Source organism: Cherax quadricarinatus, chromosome 26, assembly GCF_038502225.1.
Source record: "Cherax quadricarinatus isolate ZL_2023a chromosome 26, ASM3850222v1, whole genome shotgun sequence".
Taxonomy (NCBI): domain Eukaryota; kingdom Metazoa; phylum Arthropoda; class Malacostraca; order Decapoda; family Parastacidae; genus Cherax; species Cherax quadricarinatus.
The window spans coordinates 19157099-19179912 of NC_091317.1; the positions used below are offsets into that span (position 1 = coordinate 19157099).

Here is a 22814-nt window from a genome sequence, read left to right on the forward strand (position 1 = left end):
AGGATGTGAGAAATGTATGTAGGGAGGAAAATGAGGAAATAGTCACACACAGATACAGTACTTATGTTTACTACTCTGTACATTAAGAAGTTACAAGAGACAGTGACACATGTAAATACTCATATACCAGTACAGTAGTTCATATACTGCTATTTTTTGTGCTTAAAGCTTTCTTTTATTCTAGCCTTCCAGCATGGAGATTATGAATGGCAAGATCCAAAATCAGAGGATGAGGTGTAAGTAGGAAATGTTTCACTTCTTTATTAACTCACTGTCTGCAGAAGATCCATTAGGCAACATTTCATTTGGTTCTAGACCATTATCAAGTTACAGCTGATAGTGGTTGAATGTGGACTAAAATGTCTTAAGTTTCCTTTTCAAATTTTAGATTAATAGTGAATTGTTCTAGCTATAATATTGTGACTTTTATTCTACAGTGTTTCACTCCCTATGAATGTAGAAAGATTCCTGTATTTAATATTTCCTCAAATATAAATTGCTTTTGTGATGTCATTGCCAGTCCCTCATTTAATAATAATAATAATAATATCTTTATTTACTACAAGTACATGTACATGGTATACAGGCCTAGCTGACAACAATGACAAACTATTACATAGAAAGCACCTTGTTATGCTCCGCATGTCGGGCAAATTAGGTCAGTGTCCCAGGATGTGACCCATACCAGTCGACTAACACCCAGGTACCCATTTTACTGATGGGGAACATAGACAACAGGTGGAAAGAAACACGCCCAATGTTTACTCTGGCTGGGAATCGAACCCAGGCCCTCGTCGTGTGAAGCGAGAGCGTTAACCACCAGGCCACCAGAGCCCCTAATAACTGTAGATTATCTCTTAAACCTTTGTTCTTTATCTGAATCATCTAGTTTAAATATAAATGGCTTTTAGAGAAATTGTCCTTAGCATTATGATTCAGTCATTTTTATTGATTTTACTAAGAATGGGTAAGGGCCCCTCTACACCCCCTGGTCTGCTTTATGAGTTTTCAATACGTCTGATTCAGTTATTGGGACACTATAAACATTGACCAATCATTTCTGGTTATATTTTATTATCCGAGAGATAGAGGAAATTTTCTAATTTTTGTGTGAGTATGAATTCAATATGGAAGGCAAGTGTAATATAGAAGAGGCATGAGGGTGTGAATAATGAACAGGGAAAATGTTTTTTAGTGTTAGGAGAGTCCACAGTGTTTATTTTGGACTATATTGGTATTTTTTAATTTTGTGTAAAATTGGCCAACTTAGCAAATTTTGTGCACTTGATAGGGTAATTGTAATAGTTGTATTAACAGTTTCTTGTGCTCCCTTTTAAGACTGGAAGGCATACTAGTGAAATAGTTAAGAATTCGGTCAATTGGACCAATGGAATTGGCTTAAAATGGGACTCAAAGTGGGCTAAATTGTCAACGCATAAATTGGCTCTTTTGATTTTACAGAATCATAATAGTTTTAATTCATTAAAGGTCGTTGGACAACCAGCTTGCACAAACCTTGCTAGACACAATTTATACACCAGCTATCTTGACAATGCAGTATTTCATACAAAAATTAACAATATCATATTAATTAGTAATTAATTACCCAGACACGAAGACCCTTATAATACAGTGGACCCCCGCATAACGATTACCTCCGAATGTGACCAATTATGTAAGTGTATTTATGTAAGTGCGTTTCTACGTGTATGTTTGGGGGTCTGAAATGGACTAATCTACTTCACAATATTTCTTATGGGAACAAATTCGGTCAGTACTGGCACCTGAACATACTTCTGGAGTGAAAAAATATCGTTAACCGGGGGTCCACTGTATCTCCATCTGGCCCTCCATTTTATATTCATACATTTTGTAACACCATAGGTAGTAGGTTGGTAGACAGCAACTGCCCAGGGAGGTACTACCATCCTGCTAGGTGAGTGTAAAATGGAAACTGGTAATTGCTTTACATGATGGTAGGATTGCTGGTGTCTTTTTTCTGTCTCATTAACATGCAAGGCTTGAGCTACATCTTGCTATTTCTACTTACAATTAGGTCACAGTACACATGCATGTACAAACATATGTATACACACCCCTCTGGGTTTTCTTCTATTTCCTTGCTAGTTCTTGTTTATTTTCTCTTATCTCCATGGGAAAGTGGAACAGTATTCTTCCTCTGTAAGCCATGCGTGTCGTAAGAGGCATCTAAAATGCTGGGAGCAAAGGGCTAGTAATTCCTTCTGTAAAAATTATTAAATTTAAAAGGAGAAACTTTCGTTTTTCCTTTTAGGTCACCCTTCCTTGGTGGGATATGGCCAGTTTGTTGAAAAAAAAAATTGTAATACAAACACTTATTGGCATTCATTGTTCATATTTTCCTTTTATTTCATTCAGATACCAATATTGTTTTAAAAAATATGTATAACCACCTGGTGCCATTTTGCAACAATTGTCAGGTTGTTGCATCATTCAACATGTCTTAACCAGTTATCCTTTTCATCAGAGTGCACATCAGTTTCATTTCAAGATACCCCCTTCATTGACTTAACATGGTAAAGAGACAGTTGCAGTGATATGGACAGTTATGTGGAATCCTTTATTGATGCCAAAAAGGGATTCCATATCTCTTTTACCTCTATTTTTTGGCTCTGAATAACCCTTAAGAGTTTAGTGCTTTTTATGAATATAATAATATAATTATTATATTTTCTGCTCTTATCACTTTTTCTTCCTTATCCCCTCAAGAGTAAATTTTTTGCAATTTCAGAGTTAACATAACATTTGTAAATCGAGATGGTAAAAAAATTCCTGTAAGGGGAAAGATAGGCGATAACATTCTCTATCTTGCTCACCGCTATGAAATTGAATTAGAAGGTGAGTAATGGCTTATATTTCCTTATACACCTACCATCCGACTTACGACCTGCTCAACTTACGACCACTCGACTTACGACCGTGTTTTTTATGCCAAATTTTTGGGAAATAAACAACTATTTGTGTTGTACACAGTGTTTATCCTAAACCTTACAGTATAAAATACAGTACTAACAGCATAAAAAGTAAAGTAAAACATGAAATACCAAAATAAAACAATAAAATAAAGTCATTACAAAAATGTTTTGTTGATATTCAGTAGTAAAGTTCGACTTACGACTGGTTTCTCGGAACCGAACTCGGTCGTAAGTCGGATGGTAGGTGTATTTTGCTTCTTTTTTAATTAGTAAATTGCTTTTACATTAGCTAAAGCTGTACAGCATGCAGTACAGTATATGTGAAAATATTTATAATTTTGGGATATATGCCATATTTGTGAGTAATATCCTTGGAGCAATACAAATACATGTATATTTGTTTATTTTAATGCCTATTAAAGGACTAGACCAAACCAAATCACTTAATTTTAATGTTTTCTTTGAAATATGACTTCCTTTTAGCTATTTAGGGGATCATTGCTAGCTAAATTTATTTTAACCCTTTGGTGGGTCGACAGGTCCTCTCAGAGACTTGTTCTCAGGGTCTGCCAAATTTCAAAAAAAAAAAAATTATTTTTTCTTATGAAAAGATAGAGAATCGTTTACCAATCATAATGACACCAAAATTATGAAATTTGATGGAAAACTTATGGAATTATGCTCTCGCGAAGTTACCGGTCTCAACAATGTTTACACATCGGCGATTTTGCCCACTTTGAACCCTATTTTCGGCCAATTCTAGTGTACTAGTCGACAAAAATCATAACTATTTCGCTAGAACTCCATTTTTTCTATCGAATGAGTACAAGAAACCACCCATTTACCGATTTCAACTATCCAATAAAGTGGTCAGAATTTAGCAGTTTTGCCAATTTCACACAAATTTCAAAAGATGCCAATTTCTGAATAGGGTCCAGAATAAACAAGAAAGACATTCCTGGCACTAAAATAACAAGTTCTCTATTCGTTAGTCACATCCCCAGGCCCCTCTTATATTTCTTTGGCTTTCCATTTTGGATTTTTATTCTTACAAAAAAAAATAAGATTTACTGTTATGCACACTACTGCATTACTGTAGAAATGGTATAAATAATATCAGCGCACTTGTGAAAGAATATTACACTCACCAGTTGATGTGTATTGGACACTTGGCATGATTTGTTTACTTTTGAACTTTGGTAAAAATTGAACATTTCTGCTACTTTGAGCTCAATTTCAAGGTACTTTTCATTGTAAAACCAGTCAAAATCATCTCAATTTCTGTAATATGTTTTCCATTCTATAAAATGAGACCAAGAAAACTAAAATACAACAATAAATACCATACGAAAATACAGTGCAAAGTCGCTGTTTTAATCCAAAAACACGGTCAAAGTTTTTTTTTTTCTCATTACGCACTGTGTGCTGCAGGATTTTTTTTATACTGCGCACACTGACCACATAGACCCATTCTTTCATATGTAGGCCTACCAGCTTTCTCTCACTAGATTTGAGAGTGCTAGAATTTAGGCATACTAGTACGTCAAAAACCCTGGGTTGTAAGACATACTAGTACGTCCAAAACCCCCAAAGGATTAATCAGGGACCTCATACAGTAGGGCCCCGCTTTATGGCATTTCGCTTTACGGCATTTCGCTAATACAGTCATTTCAAATTATGACCAAAACTCTGTATATGGCTCCCCCCAACCTGACTTTCTAATACGGTCACTGCGCACCACCATTTTTGTTTACATTCTCCATAAGCTCTGTAAGCACTACATCTCTCCATTATGTCTGGAAACTCCAAAATTTCAAGTGTTTTTAAAAGTTATTTCATATTTTATATATACTCTGATAATTATACTTATGTATACATGTACCTAAATAAACTTACACATTGTGCTGGCGTGCAGGTAAACATTAAAATCAGTAAGAGTGTCTTGTGTCTCAAGAGCCACATTAGTAATGATAATAATTTTTTTTTTTTAACAAGTCGGCTGTCTCCCACCGAGGCAGGGTGACCCAAAAAAGAAGGAAAATCCCCAAAAAGAAAATACTTTCATCATCATTCAACACTCACTTCACTCACACATAATCACTGTTTTTGCAGAGGTGTTCAGAATACAACAATTTAGAACCATATACTGTACGTATAAAGATACACAACATATCCCTCCAAACTGCCAATATCCCAAACCCCTCCTTTAAAGTGCAGGCACTGTACTTCCCATTTCCAGGACTCAAGTCTGGCTATATAAAAATAACCGGTTTCCCTGAATCCCCTCACTAAATATTACCCTGCTCACACTCCAACAGCTCGTCAGGTCCCCAAAACCATTCATCTCCATTCACTCCTATCTAACACGCTCATGCACGCTTGCTGGAAGTCCAAGCCCCTCGCCCACAAAACCTCCTTTACCCCCTCCTTCCAACCTTTTCGAGGATGACCCCTACCCTGCCTTCCTTTCCCTACAGATTTATATGCTCTCCATTTCATTCTACTTTGATCCATTCTCTCTAAATGACCAAACCACCTCAACAACCCCTCTTCAGCCCTCTGACTAATACTTTTATTAACTCCACACCTTCTCCTAATTTCAGCACACTGAATTTTCTGCATAATATTTGCACCACACATTGCCCTTAGACAGGACATCTCCACTGCCTCCAACCGTCTCCTCGCTGCAGCATTTACAACCCAAGCTTCACACCCGTGTAAGAGTGTTGGTACCACTGTACTTTCATACATTCCCTTCTTTGCCTCCATAGATAATGCTTTTTGTCTCCATATATACCTCAGTGCACCACTCACCTTTTTTCCTTCATCAATTCTATGATTAACCTCATCCTTCATAAATCCATCCGCTGACATGCCAACTCTCAAATATTTGAAAACATTCACTTCTTCCTCTCCAGTTTGATATCCAATTTTTCTTTATCTAAATCATTTGATACTCTCATCACCTTACTCTTTTCTATGTTCACTTTCAGCTTTCAACTTTTTAACTCATTAAATGTCAAATATTACGCTAATACATGTATACACACATTTTCATTAATCCATCTATGATATTTTTTCAAAATTATATAATAAACACGATACATATAAAGATGATAAATACACCCCACAGTAGAATAAATAAACATAAATACGTATAAGATGTGGTAGCCAGACAACTTGTACGAATGACAGCAAGAATAATGTTTTCTGTAGTCCAACATAAGAGAAAATGTGTTACTGGGCATAACTGTAGAAAATTATTCCTTTTCTATTCCTTCACTCAGAGCATCATTTCTTCTAAAAATGGTGTTACATGAGAATGGGAGTGTTCCTCTTTATTTATTCTACCGTATCAATGTAGAGACAACTTGTACACAAACCAGACGTGTTCACCTGGTTTGTTTACATAACTTGCATTCGTCTGGTTTGTTTACATAACTCCACGAGTGCCCTCTCTCATGTACTTATTCTCTCTCTCATTTATTTGTTTTATCTCATTTACTCACCTCTGACCCTACATTAAGAATACAAATATTTTAAGGTAAGTAATGAGTGAACTGTATATGCATTTTATCACTCTGGGATGCTTAAATGTCATACAATATTATGTGTGGGTAGGGTAGCCTGGCTGGCTACCATACATACCACACTTGATTTCTTACAATAAATACTACTCATCTCACCCTAGATTAAGACTAGAAATATTTTAAGGTAAGTAATGAGTGTACCATGTGTGTATTTTACTTTTTTATTGTTTTTAATGCCTAGTTCTATTGCTAATGTAATATATGTTAGTGTAAACTTGTTATCTAGTATTTATATGCATTTATAAGTGGAAAAAAAGTGTTCTACTTTACAGCGATTTCTGCTTTACAGCGGCATCCTGGAACCTAACCTGCCATATAAGTGGGGCCCTACTGTGTGTATTTTCTTTTACCTTCAACAGAATGAAAAATTAAGCAGCTTGAATAATGTTATAAATACAGTGGACCCCCCCATAACGATATTAATCCGTTCCTCAGAGCTCATTGTTATGCGAAATTATCGTTATGCGAATGAATTTTCCCCATAAGAAATAATTGAAATCAAATTAATCCGTGCAAGACACCCAAAAGTATGAAAAAAAAAAATTTACCACATGAAATATACATTTTCCTACACACAAAGAGAAGGATACATGCACAATAGTAGAGTAGTACATGCACAATATATGTTGTGCATGTACTACTCTACTAAATGAAGAATAAATGACACTTACCTTTATTGAAGATGCAGCAATGACTGATGAGACACTGTGTCCTGGGAGTGCCTTTTCCTCCTGAGTACTGTAGGTCCTGTTTGGCATTTTCTTCCAGAACAGGCCTTATCACACTGTGTATGCCACTACGATTCTTAAATCTCTCAAACCAACCTTTGCTGGCTTTAAATTCACCAATATGAGCACTAGTTCCAGGCATTTTTCCCTGTTCACCTGGGTGTTAGTCGACTGGTGTGGGTTGCATCCTGGGAGACAAGATTAAGGACCCCAATGGAAATAAGTTAGACAGTCTTCAATGACACTGACTTTTTTGGGTTATCCTGGGTGGCTAACCCTCTGGGGTTAATTGTTTCTTGGTATTCTCAATAAGCCACACCAGCAACGGTGCTACAGCAGCAGCAGCTGACAGTGCTACAGTAGCAGCAGCAGCAGCTGACAGTGCTACCGCAGCAGCAGCAGCAGCTGACAGTGCTACAGCAGCAGCTGACAGTGCTACAGCAGCAGATGGTGCTACAGCAGCAGTAGACGGTACTACAGCAGCAGCAGCAGCAGCTGACGGTGGTACAGCAGCAGCAGCAGCTGATGGTACTACAGCAGCAGCTGACGGTGGTACAGCAGCAGCAGCAGCTGACGGTGCTACAGCAGCAGCAGCAGCAGCTGACAGTGCTACAGCAGGAGCAGCAGCAGCTGACAGTGCTACAGCAGCAGCAGACGGTGCTACAGCAGCAGCAGATGGTACTACAGCAGCAGCAGCAGCTGATGGTGGTGTAGCAGCAGCAGCAGCTGATGGTGCTACAGCAGCAGCAGCAGCTGACAGTGCTACAGCAGCAGCAGCTGACAGTGCAGCAGCAGCAGCAGCTGACAGTGCTACAGCAGCAGCAGCAGCAGCTGACAGTGCTACAGCAGCAGTTGACAGTGCTATAGCAGCAGCAGATGGTGCTACAGCAGCAGCAGATGGTACTACAGCAGCAGCTGATGGTGGTACAGCAGCAGCAGCAGCTGACAGTGCTACAGCAGTAGCAGCAGCAGCTGACAGTGCAGCAGCAGCAGCTGACAGTGCAGCAGCAGCTGACAGTGCTACAGCAGTAGCAGCAGCAGCTGACAGTGCAGCAGCAGCAGCTGACAGTGCTACAGCAGCAGCTGACAGTGCTACAGCAGCAGCAGACGGTGCTACAGCAGCAGCAGACGGTACTACAGCAGCAGCAGCAGCTGACGGTGGTACAGCAGCAGCAGCAGCTGATGGTGCTACAGCAGCAGCAGCTGACAGTGCTACAGCAGCAGCAGCATCAGCAGTTGACCATGGTGCCACAGTATTTCAATAATATTTCTCACCCTTTTTACCACAGGGTTGGCACTAGAAGCTTTCTTGGGGCCCATAGTAACTTATTTTGCAGATAAAATCACCAAAAACGCTGTAATAATACGAAATGTTCCGATTGTATGCTTGGATGTAACCGCGGAGGCTGGCTTGTAAACAATGCCACCGGCGGAACATGTGAGGCTGGCTCAGGCCGCACATTACACGCGTCTCGGACGAATAGCGTTGAGCGGGTTTTTTAGCGGTATGCGAGGCAAAATCTTAGCGATAAAATGTATCGGTATGCGAATTTAACGTTATGTGATGCCAACGGTATGCGGGGGTCCACTGTACATACTGTCATCTAGCACAAAGGTTTATTTACTCTTTGAAGTCACAAAACCTTTATATTTATAAGGCAACATTTTAATGATTCAAGGAACATGGTAATAAAACTGCAATTTATTTTATTTTATTAACACATTGGCCATTTCCCACCATGGTAGGGTGGCCCAAAAAAGAAAAACTACAATTTATGTTGTGTAATTCAGCTTACCCTCAATACTGACAAATCCTATTTCATTCAGTTTGGAAACAGAGCTGCAAATGTTCCACTTAACATAACGCTAAACGGATCCCCCATCACAAGACTCACAGAGGGAAAATTCCTAGGAATCCACCTTGACAGTAGCCTCAAATTCCAGACACACATAATAAATTTCTAAGAAAATCTCTTAAGACATTGGGCATATACTATTAAAGATACAGTACTATGTTCCACAATCAGGTCTCCTTGCACTGTATCATTCACTCATCTACCCTTATCTCACATATGGAACTTGTGCATGGGGATCAACAACATTAAATCACCTAAGACAACTAATAACCCAGCAAAAGGTTGCAGTCAGAATGATAACAAATTCCCACTCCCGACAGAATACTCCACCAATATTCAAAAGTCTAAAACTGCTCACCGTTAAGAACATCCATACTTATTCATGTGCCTACTACATACATAGAACACTACAAATAAATAACAAAAAGGCACAATACTGTGACCGGAACAATACACAAATAACCCACACAAGTCCAAGTCGGACAGAAACGTCGTCGTAAGCTCCTCTCTTCTATGTGCGGGTTATTTGTGTATAGAACGCTACACTCAAACATAAACCCTCCACTCAAACTTCTCCTCGCCAACCTTAACAGGACACACTACCACAACACAAGACACAGATCTCTTTTTGATGTACCCCATGTCCATATCTCACTGTGTAAAAACACTATGCACATAAAGGGCCTCAAAATTTGGAATTCATTACCAGTAAATACTAAAGTAACCAGGTCTGAACACCAATTTAAGGCTCTTCTCAAAAACCACCTACTCGCCCTAAACTAAATACTCAATACATGTATACTATAACATTTAAAGTGCCCCAGAGTGATAAAATACATATACAGTACATTCATTAATTTTTTTTTTTTCAACAAGTCGGTCGTCTCCCACCGAGGCAGGGTGACCCAAAAAAGAAAGAAAATCCCCAAAAAGAAAATACTTTCATCATCATTCAACACTTTCACCAAACTCACACATTATCACTGCTTTTGCAGAGGTGCTCAGAATACAACAGTTTAGAAGCATATACGTATAAAGATACACAACATATCCCTCCAAACTGCCAATATCCCAAACCACTCCTTTAAAGTGCAGGCATTGTACTTCCCATTTCCAGGACTCAAGTCCGACTATATGAAAATAACCGGTTTCCCTGAATCCCTTCACTAAATATTACCCTGCTCACACTCCAACAGATCGTCAGGTCCCAAGTATCATTCGTCTCCATTCACTCCTATCTAACATGCTCATGCACACTTGCTGGAAGTCCAAGCCCCTCGCCCACAAAACCTCCTTTACCCCCTCTTTCCAACCCTTTCGAGGACGACCCCTACCCCTCTTTCCTTCCCCTATAGATTTATATGCTTTCCATGTCATTCTACTTTGATCCATTCTCTCTAAATGACCAAACCACCTCAACAACCCCTCTTCTGCCCTCTGACTAATGCTTTTATTAACTCCACACCTTCTCCTAATTTCCACACTCCGAATTTTCTGCATAATATTTACACCACACATTGCCCTTAGACAGGACATCTCCACTGCCTCCAACCGTCTCCTTGCTGCTGCATTTACCACCCAAGCTTCACATCCATATAAGAATGTTGGTACTACTATACTTTCATACATTCCCTTCTTTGCCTCCATAGATAATGTTTTTTGACTCCACATATACCTCAACGCACCACTCACCTTTTTTCCCTAATCAATTCTATGATTAACCTCATCCTTCATAAATCCATCTGCCGACACGTCAACTCCCAAGTATCTGAAAACATTCACTTCTTCCATACTCCTCCTCCCCAATTTGATATCCAATTTTTCTTTATCTAAATCATTTGATACCCTCATCACCTTACTCTTTTCTATGTTCACTTTCAACTTTCTACCTTTACACACATTCTCAAACTCATCCACTAACCTTTGCAATTTTTCTTTAGAATCTCCCATAAGCACAGTATCATCAGCAAAAAGTAACTGTGTCGATTCCCATTTTGAATTTGATTCCCCATAATTTAATCCCACCCCTCTCCCGAACACCCTAGCATTTACTTCTTTTACAACCCCATCTATAAATATATTAAACAACCATGGTGACATTACACATCTCTGTCTAAGACCTACTTTTACCGGGAAGTATTCTCCCTCTCTTCTACACACCCTAACCTGAGCCTCACTATCTTCATAAAAGCTCTTTACAGCATTTAGTAACTTACCACCTATTCCATAAACTTGCAACATCTGCCACATTGCTCCTCTATCCACTCTATCATATGCCTTTTCTAAATCCATAAATGCAATAAAAACTTCCCTACCTTTATCTAAATACTGTTCACATATATGCTTCAATGTAAACACTTGATCTACACATCCCCTACCCACTCTGAAGCCTCCTTGCTCATCCGCAATTCTACATTCTGTCTTACCTCTAATTCTTTCAATTATAACCCTACCGTATACTTTTCCTGGTATACTCAGTAAACTTATTCCTCTATAATTTTTACAATCTCTTTTATCCCCTTTCCCTTTATATAAAGGGACTATACATGCTCTCCGCCAATCCCTAGGTACCTTCCCCTCTTTCATACATTTATTAAACAAAAGTACCAACCACTCCAACACTATATCCCCCCCTGCTTTTAACATTTCTGTCATGATCCCATCAGTTCCAGCTGCTTTACCCCCTTTCATTCTACGTAATGCCTCACGTACCTCCACCACACTTACATTCTGCTCTTCTTCACTCCTAAAAGATGGTATACCTCCCTGGCCAGTGCATGAAATTACCGCCTCCCTTTCTTCCTCAACATTTAAAAGTTCCTCAAAATATTCTCTCCATCTACCTAATACCTCCCTCTCCCCATCTACTAACTCCCCTACTCTGTTTTTAACGGACAAATCCATACTTTCCCTAGGCTTTCTTAACTTGTTTAACTCACTCCAAAATTTTTTCTTATTTTCATTAAAATTTCTTGACAGTGCCTCTCCCACTCTTTCATCTGCTCTCCTTTTGCACTCTCTCACCACTCTCTTCACCTTTCTTTTACTCTCCATATACTCTGCTCTTCTTATAACACTTCTGCTTTGTAAAAACCTCTCCTAAGCTACCTTTTTCTCTTTTATCACACCCTTTACTTCATCATTCCACCAATCACTCCTCTTTCCTCCTGCCCCCACCCTCCTATAACCACAAACTTCTGCCCCACATTCTAATACTGCATTTTTAAAACTATTCCAACCCTCTTCAACCCCCCCACTACTCATCTTTGCACTAGCCCACCTTTCTGCCAGTAGTCGCTTATATCTCGCCCAAACTTCCTCCTCCCTTAGTTTATACACTTTCACCTCCCTCTTACTTGTTGTTGCCACCTTCCTCTTTTCCCATCTACCTCTTACTCTAACTGAAGCTACAACTAAATAATGATCTGATATATCAGTTGCCCCTCTATAAACATGTACATCCTGGAGCCTACCCATCAACCTTTTATCCACCAATACATAATCTAACAAACTACTTTCATTACGTGCTACATCATACCTTGTATATTTATTTATCCTCTTTTTCATTAATTACCTTAAAATATTTGTAGTCTTAATGTAAGGTGAGAGGTGAGTTTTATTTGTAGAAGTCAGGTTTGGGAAGTATGGTAGCCATCCATGGCAGCCCACCCACTCCACCCAACCCACACGTAATGTAAACAAACCAGGCAAACGCCTCTGGTTTTCGTTCATACATGTTTGTATTATACCATAATACAAACACTTAACATTGTGTACAAGTTGTCTCCACATCGATACAGTAGAATAAATAAAGAGGAACACTCCCATTCTCATATAACACTATTTTTAGAAGAAATGACGCTCTGAGTGAAGGCATATGAAAGGAGTAATTTTCTAGTTACCCCCGGTAATATTATAGTGTACACATTTTCTCTGATGTTGGACTAGAGAAAATGTTATTCTTGCCATCACTCCTACAAGTCGCCTGGCTACCACATCTCATATTTATGTTAATTTATTCTACTGTGGGGTGTATTTATCATGTTTATATGTTATATAGCATGTTTATTATATAATTTTGAAAAAATATCATAGATGGATTAATGGAAATGTCTATATTAACGTAATATACGACATTTAATGTGCCCAAGAGATTACGTATTGTTATTATTAACCCTTAAAGTGTCCAAGCAGATCTACGTTCACATGCGTAGTGCTCCAAAAGTAGATCTATGTTTTTTTTTACATATTTTCAAATATAACAACAAAAAAAGTAGATCAAAGTTTTTTACACTTTTTCCAATGTAAAAAAGAAAAGAAGATCTATTTTTTTTTCATACGTATTTTCAAATGTTGAAAAAACGTAGATCTACGTTTGGACAGTTTAAGGGTTAATATGGCATCAAGAGTAGAGAGACTCTTAGTGATTTTAATGTGTACCTCCACACCAGCACAGTGTAAGTATATTTAAGTACAGGTACATATAAGTATAATTATCAGAGTACATATAAAATATGCAGTAACTTTAAAACAGTTGAAATTTTGGAAAGTTTCCAGACATAATAGAAAGATATGCTCACGGAGAATGTGAATAAACTGGGTGGGGCGCGCCGTATTAGAAAAACGGGGAGCCATATAGCAAGTTTTGGTCATAATTTGAAATCGCCATATTAGCGGAACACCATAAGGCGAAACGCCTTATAGTTTTATTCATTGAGATATGTAAATATATCAATCAAGTATGCCACCTTCTGTATCCACCATTTGTTACTTAATTTATGTACTAGTTCTAAAGGACACTTCAATAAAAGACAGACTTCTCTTAACATAAGAATGGAGGAACACTGCAGCAGGCTTATAACCCATACTAAGCAAAGCCTTCTCAAACCCAAACCCTCTAACAAAAATATTTGTCTAACCCATTTTCAAGGATACTACAGGAAAAAGCTTTGATAGCCCTCTTAACTTATGTTGTATAAGTCCCACTCAAATCCAGCCCCTCTCACTCATGTATTTATCCAATCTATTTTTGAAGCTACCCAAGGTTTTAGCTGCAATGACCCTACTAGGCAGATTGTTCTGCTCATTGAGTGCTTTTATTTTTAAGCCAGTACTTTTCTACAGCCTTTCTAACCCTAAACTTATCCAATATGAATCTATTAGTTCTTTCTTGGAAGGATATCCTGAGAATCTTATTTATATCTTCTTTATTTATGCCCATCTTCCACTTGTACACTTCAAACATGTCTCTTTTGATTCGGTCTTACAAGTGAATATAGGTTAAAGGTTTCTCACTGTGTTTTCATATGAAAGATTTCTTATGCAGTATTTTAATTTTGTCATTCTTCTCTGTATGATTTCCAGTGAATTTATATTCATTTTGTAGTACAGAGACCAGAACTGAGGTCTTATTAACAGTGTACAGAGCTGCAGTATAACCTTTAAACTTCTTTTACCTATACTTCTTGATATAATTCCCAGTAATCTGTTAGCCTTATTAGGCTAAGATAACCATCGAACTTTAGTATGCAGGCTCTCCATTTCTTCACAATCCTGGCATTGAGTGATCATGCTTTGATGAAATTGACAGCTTTAATTATCTCACTGATTATATTTTTTAGAACTTATAATATTTATTTAATTGCAAGTTAATTGATCATATTGAGTATTTCTTCACCTGTGGTTTTGATTAAAAAACTTGTAAATCAGCATATACTTTTCAATAAAAGATTTATACATATAGCACACAAACACAGTCACTGTAATGTTTCTAAACCTTTGCATCGGCAGATTTATCAGTTTGCATTGAGAAATCAACTGGACTCAGTTTTACTCATGTGTCTTAAAACTGTAGTATGAGAGAGTGACACAGTCAGTTTTTATTCGAAAAATTTTTGTCTATATATTCTACAGGATCTTTTACACACAGTTTTATCACTCTTTATACTACAGTATTATGTTCATTTGCTTTTGTTTTGTAATAACATTGTATAAAGTCACAATAGCATTTTTTTTGTTTGACAAAACTGTACAACATGCACTTTTCTTCTCATGGAATATGGCAGATTTTCTTTTGAAATAATAAATTACTTATCACTTTTATTTTTCAGTTAGGATGTTTGGTTGCAAAATGTCTTTGTTTTCCAGGATTCAGACTACTGTTTCTCAGCACATGTTCATATTAACCCTTTCAGGGTCCGTGCCGTAGATCTACAGTTATACGTTGAGGGTCCAAACAGTAGATCTACGCCAGTGAGTGGTAAATTTGGGCCCAGATATGAGAAAATACATCAATGTGGTATGTGTGCACCACATAAAACAAATCCTGCAGCACACAGTGCATAATGAGAGAAAAATAACTGAGACCATAATTTTCGATTAAAATAGCGACTTTGCAGTGTTTTTTCGTATGTTTTTAATAGTTGTATTTGCAATTTCTTGGTCTCATTTAATAGAATGGAAGATATATTACAGAAATAGAGATGATTTTGATTGGTTTTTGTAATGGAAATGGCTTGAAACTGAGCTCAAAGTAGCAGAAATGTTAAATTTTTGCCAATGTTCAAGAGTAAACAAGTGACCCCACACGTCTAATACATGCCAGCTGGTGGGTCTAATATGCGTTCACAAATGTGGTGATATTATTTATACAATTATTACAATATTGCATAACAGTAAATCTATTTTTTGGTTTGAATAAAAATTACTTATGTGAATAAAAAATCAAAATGGAATTCATTTGTAAAGCCAGAAAACGTAACTAATGAACAGAGGAAATGTTAGTTTAGTGCCAGGAGTGCCTGCATTGTTTATTCCGGACCCTATTTTGAAATTAGAATATTTTGAACTTTGCATTAAATTGGCCAAGTTACCAATTTCCGATCACTTTATTTTGTAGTTGAAACAGTTGACTTGGCGATTTCTTGTGCTCAATCGATAGAATAGAAGTAATACTAGTGAAATAGCTAAGAATTTGGTCAACTGGAATAATGTAATTGGCCTAAAATGGGAGTCAAAGTCGGCAAAATCGCCGATGCGTAAATATCACTGACACATCAAAATTCACAAGAGCATAATTTTGTCAGTTTTCCATCAAATTCCGTACTTTTTGTTTTATTACCCTCAGAAAAAGATTCTCTACCATTTCACAAGAAAAAATAACAAAATTATTTTTTGAAAATTATTGGACCCTGGTGCACACTTCGAAATTTGGCCTCTGGACCTTGAAAGGGTTAAACACGACATTCCCCACTGAACCTCAGGCTCCCTTGGAGCTCTAGGGTTCTATGAAACAGTTTGAAAACTGCTGTAACATAGAAGACTAACTGATTATGATCAGTTGTTGGTTTTTGAGATAAAACAGGAAGACCTACTACTCTCCCTGTAAACCAGTCTCCAGTTAGAAGGAATAAACTTCAAAAATTTCCTGCTAAGTTTAAGCGAGTGATTCATTTGTGTTATTATGGTGTTTGATTAGCTTCAGCCTTGATGCAAAATCCACTAGTGTTGCCATTGAAGCATTAACGTAAGACCTGCTAGTTATAAGATAAGATAAGATTTCGTTCGGATTTTTAACCCCGGAGGGTTAGCCACCCAGGATAACCCAAGAAAGTCAGTGCGTCATCGAGGACTGTCTAACTTATTTCCATTGGGGTCCTTAATCTTGTCCCCCAGGATGCGACCCACACCAGTCGACTAACACCCAGGTACCTATTTGCTGCTAGGTGAACAGGACAATAGGTGTAAGGAAACGTGTCGGAATTTCCACCCGCCGGGAATCGAACCCGGGCCCTCCGTGTGTGAAGCGGGAGCTTTAGCCACCAGACCACCGGGCCACCTATGCAAGTGTTAACACAAAATTTACTAGTGCTGTTATAGAAATGTTGACAAAATTTGCTAGTGCTGCTATGGAAGCATTGACACACGACTACACCTGGGTGTCTTAAAGGATGTTGAACTACAGTTCCTGGACTATTTGAGGATGTTAAGCTACAGGTACTGTACTGTACTAGGTTTCTTGAGTGTGAACATCTGAAACTTCTGGGCTTTTTGAAGTTGCTGATCTCCAGCTTCTGGACATCTTGGAAGGGTTGAGTAATTAGGTGAGCTACAGTTCCTTTCACAATTGAGTTTTGAGGTACAGCTACTCAGCCTCTTGTCTGTGCTGATGTACAGGGGGCTAGAATTATGTGAAACAGGGATACCTCTTGAATTGTACAGTGATTGAAAAAAGTAAAGTTTTTCCACTGACCCTCAGATGAATCCTTGCCTCAGATTCTTTTGTTTCTATAGAGCAGATGGTGGCAGCTTTTTTTTTTTTTTTTTTTTTTTTTTTTCACACTTTTTAATTTTACAGTATTTCAGAACAATTCTCCTATCCTCTCATCTCTTCTGTATTTACCTTTATGACACGAGTTATTTGCAGTGAGTTGTATGTTCACTTATAATCACCCTGGTCCTGTCCTTTTCCTCTTTCTATTCTTTTTCTTGCCTCTTTTCATATTAACTGGTTAAGGATATATGAGAGACCCACTTTTTCCTGCCACAGTTGGGTGTGGAATGTAAATACTAAATCCATGAATTTCTAACAGAACACATGCTTCACAAATACTGACACGGGGTACATTATATCTGTAGTGATTTATTTGTATGGTAATAAATATTAGAGTTATATTGGTATCATTAATCTAGTTGTTGGGACACCGGAGACTTAATCTGATAAAATGAACTAAATCTATCATTGTAGGGTCAGTTGGTTTCATATATCATTGATATTTCTGAACAGGTGCTTGCGAAGCTTCTTTAGCATGCAGTACTTGCCATGTGTATGTAGATGATGAGTACATTGAAAAGTTGCCAGAACCACTAGAAGAGGAGGAGGATATGCTTGACTTGGCTGTCTTTTTAAGGAATAATTCAAGACTTGGTAAGAATGTAGTTATTATTTTGATAAATAATTTGTTCTTATGTTGAAATAATTATGATTATACAGTAGGGCCCCACTTATACAGCAAGTTAGGTTCCAGGCTGCCACCGTAAAGTAGAATGGCCTTTTTTTCTACTTATAAATGCATATAAATGCCAGATAACATGTTTACACTAACATCAATTAAGTTAGCAATAGAACTAGGCATTAAGAAACAATAAAAAAGTAAGGCACACACATATAGTACGCTCATTACTTGCTTTAAAATGTATGTGTAGTCTTACTGTAGGGTGAGAGGTGAGTAGAATTTATTGTAGAAAGTCAGGTGGTAGGTATGGTAGCTCGTCTGGATACCATACCTACACACAATATATGACATATAAAGCACCCCAGAGCGATAAAATACAAATACAGTACACTCATTACTTACCTTCAAATATGTGTAGTCTTAATGTAGGGTGAGAGGTTAGTATTAATTGTACAGTCAGACGTGGTAGTGCCCACACCTAAACGAAATGTACAATTTAAATTTAAAGTGCCCCGGAGTGATTATTATTATTAATTATTATTATTATTAATTATTATTATTATTAATTATTATTATTATTATTATTAATTATTATTATTACCATAGACATACCTTGTTCACTGAGGTTAATCATTTCTAACAACTAAACTTAGATGCCATCGTAAACGAGAGACAATGAGACGCCATGAATGTAAACAGACAAATGCATATTAATACCTGTCCAGTTTTGGCTCATACAAGTTCATTCCCACATATGAGGCTTTTACCACAGTACAAACACCTTCCATTGTGTACAAGTTGTCCTCACATTGGTGCAGTAGATTAAAGAAACAGCAACACTCCCATTCTCGTGCAACGCACCATTTTTAGAGTGAATGACGCTGTGAGTAAAGGCATACAAAAGGAATAATTTTCTACTCTTAACCTAGTAATACTATTGTGTACACATTTTCTCAGGTGTTGGACTAGAGAAAACATAATTCTTGCCATCACGCATAACAAGCCGCCTGGCTACCACATCTCATATTTATGTCAATTTTTTTTTCTACTGTGGGTGAATGTATTATGTTTATATATTATGTAATGTGTTTCCTAAATAATTTTGAAAAAAATATCATAAATGCATTAATGACAATGTCAATACAGGTCCTCCATCACAAATCCGGCATCATTGGGACCTGTAGTGTGCCGGATTACTGAGTTTGCCGGATTATAGAGTGGTTAGGTTAGAATACACTTAATAAAATTAACCAACTTGACTTACACAAAGTTCATTGAACATCGGCAAAAAGCAAACATTTCCGCTACTTTGAGCTCAATTTCAAGGTACTTTTCATCATGAAAGCAATCAAAATCATGTCTATTTCTGTAATATATCTTCCATTCTATCAAATGAGTCCAAAAAAATGAGAATACAACCATAAAAACCATACAAAAATATACTGCAAAGAGGCGGCTAATGGCTGAGAAGTGAACTCCCTTATTTATCATCCATCTTTTTTATTTTTGTTGTACGTTAAGAAGCATCTTTCCATCATACATTGCCCAAGTTTCAATGAGATAGCCCAACAAACAACCTAGAAAAAAAAATATTTACCAAAAATCATATATGGCAAGCCCAATCCAGGTACTGGAAATAAGTCACTTTGTCTGACTTTTCTGGGTTATCCTAGGTTCTCTATACATACACTGCTATGTATGATAATCTATGTAACTGTATTTGTGTATACCTTAATACACTTATTTACTTCTAGTCTGTCAACTGAGTACAAGAAACCGCCCATTAACTTATTTCAACTACCCAATAAAGTTGTCAGAAATTGGCAGTTTGGCCGATTTCACACAAATTTCAACAGATGCCAATTTCAAAATAGGATCCAGAATAAACAATGCAGACATTCCTGGCACTAAAATAACATTTTCTCTTTTCATTAGTCACGGCTACAGGCCCCTCTTATATTACTCTTGCTTACCATTTGGAATTTTTATTCACAAAAAAATAGAAGATTTACTGTTATGCAGACTGCTGCATTACTGTAATAATTGTATAAATAATGTCAACCCATTCTTGACTGGCAGGTGGACAGGCATTGGACGGTGACGTCATTTGTTTACTCTTGAGATTTGCTAAAGAATAGAACATTTTCGCTACTGTGAGCGCAATTTCAAATTCAAATTTAAATTCAAAGTTTATTCTCTATAAGGATTACAATGCTGAGTTTACAGAATTTGGTTATTGTGTGGTTTACATGTAGTAAAATAATAATTACAGAGTGTACCACTAGAACACCTAGCATGGCTAGGCATTTCGGGCAGACTTAAATTAAATCTTAAGTTTAAAATATTACAAAATTATGGGGTAAGTTGGTATTATGGCTAAGTGACTAAATACTAGTTTGTGAGTTTAGCAATGTGAATGCTTTTGTTTTGGCACTATACATAGTTTCAGTATTGGAGTATCACAGGCCAACTTATGACTAGTTAAGATTCATTATTTTGAGATTGAGATTGATATTTCTGTTTATGGTCAAATGGGTGAGTGAGTGTAGGTGTTAACCACCAGGTGGTATTTTCGTCATGAAAGCAATCAAAATCATATCTATTTCTGTAATATATCTTTCATTCTATCAAATGATACCGAAAAAATGAGAATATAACCATAAAAACATGCAAAAATATACCGCTAAGTGGCCGCTAATGGCTGAGAAGTGAACTCCGCTATTTATGGTCTGATTTCTTTCATTTTTGGTCTACGTTAAGAAGTATCTTCCCATCATACATTGCCCAAGTTTGAATAAGATAACCCAACAAACAACTGAGAAAATAATAATAATAATAATATCTTTATTTACTACACGTACATGTACATACAAGGTATGCAGGCCTAGCTGACATCAGTGACATACTACTGTATAGAAAGCCACTTGTTATGCCGAGTATCTCAAATTCAATTCAAATTCAAAGTTTATTCTCTATAAGGATTACAATGCTGAGTTTACAGAAATTTGGTTATTGTTTGGTTTACATGTAGTATAATTGTGATTACAGAGTGTACCACTAGAACGCTTAGCATGGCTAGGCATTTCGGGCATACTTAGTTTTATTCTTAATTGTAAAATATTACAAATTATGAGGTAAGTTGGTATTATATCTAAGTGACTAAATACTAGTTTATGAGTTTAGCAATGTGAATGCTTTTGTTTTGGCACAGTATATAGTTTCAGTATTGGAGTATCACAGGATTCATTATTTTAAGACTGAGATTAATATTTCTGTTTATGGTCAAATGAGTGAGCGAGTGTAAGTGTGAACCACCAGGTGGTATTCGTGTAGTTAGTTGACGGGGTGTATCAGGGAGATAAGATGTTTTCTAATGGTAGTTTTGAAGGTGATGAATGTGTCTGCAGTTCTAGAGTTCTCAGGTAGGGTATTCCAGATTTTAGGGCCTTTGACATACATTGAATTTTTGTAAAGGTTTAGTCGGACACGGGGAATGTCGTAGAGATGTTTGTGTCTGGTGTTATGCCTGTGGGTTCTGTCACAACTATCAAGAAAGCGTTTTAGGTCAAGGTTGATATTAGAGTTTAAGGCCCTGTAGATATAGATTGCACAGTAGTAAGTGTGGATGTACTGAACTGGGAGTAAGTTTAGATCTTTGAAGAGTGGGGGGGGGGTGTGCTGCCAGGGATGGGATTTAGTGATTATTCTTACTGCAGCTTTTTGTTGGGTTATTATTGGCTTTAGGTGTGTTGCTGCAGTTGATCCCCAAGCACAAATAGCATAGGTGAGGTATGGATAAATAAGTGAGTGGTATAGTGTGAGAAGGGCATTTTGCGGCACGTAGTATCAAGAAAATTAGGTCAGTGTCCCAGGATAACACCCACACTAGTCGGCTAACACCCAGGTACCCATTTACTGATGGGTAAACATAGACAACAGGTGTAAAGAAACATGCCTAATGTTTCTACCCTGGCTGGGAATCGAATATTTACCAAAAATCATGGTATAAACCTTGGTAATAAATACCGACAAGTTGGTTTAGAAAGACACGTAAGCAAACACTATGACATATTTATTAGAAAACGTTTCGGTCCTGGGACCTTGATCACTTCTAACATACAGAGGTAGAAAGACATTATATATATAGGCGGAGAGTGAGGTGTGACGCATGTGACCTGAGGAATGTCATAAGAACATAAGAATGGAGGAACACTGTAGAAGGCCTACTGGCCCATGCGAGGCAGGTCCTTATCAAAACAACCTCTACCTATGATGATGTATTGGTTTTCTATCCGAGACGTCTCAATATCCAGGCCCTTCTCAACAAGATCAATGCAGTTGAACCATCAATAAAGTTTACACTTGAACTCAAAAATGATGGCAAACTTCCTTTCCTCGACGTTCTACTGTGCAGATCTCCCGACAGTGACAAAACTTCTCTTCAAAGTGTATAGAAAACCTACCAACAAGGACGATCTTATACACTTTTATTCACACCAAGACACCTGCACTAAGAGAGGAGTCCTCATTGGCTTCTTCTTGAGAGCTCTTCGCATCTCCAGCCCTTGTTTTCTAGAAGAAGAATGCACTTACATAACACAAGCCTTTACACGTCTTCAGTTCCCATCTTTCTTCATCCGAGATTGCAGACTCAAGGCACAAGCTATCCTCAACAAACCGCCCATGGAACAGCCCCCTAAGCAGTTCATAGTACTCCCATGTGGTGATGTTG

General features: G+C 37.5%; 2 protein-coding genes across 3 annotated transcripts in view; one reads left to right on the forward strand and one right to left on the reverse strand.

The window, feature by feature from the left end:
* Window positions 1-22814, reverse strand: part of LOC128691663 (beta-catenin-like protein 1) — a 245888-nt gene that overhangs the window by 133263 nt on the left and 89811 nt on the right. The gene's annotated exons all lie outside the window — the stretch shown is intronic.
* LOC128691677 (adrenodoxin-like protein 1, mitochondrial) overlaps window positions 1-22814 on the forward strand; it is a 43145-nt gene that overhangs the window by 11730 nt on the left and 8601 nt on the right. The window contains exons 2-4 of the mRNA XM_070088842.1: window positions 185-236; window positions 2771-2877; window positions 17914-18054. Coding sequence (XP_069944943.1) covers window positions 185-236; window positions 2771-2877; window positions 17914-18054 — 300 coding nt within the window. The remainder of the gene's footprint in view (window positions 1-184; window positions 237-2770; window positions 2878-17913; window positions 18055-22814) is intronic.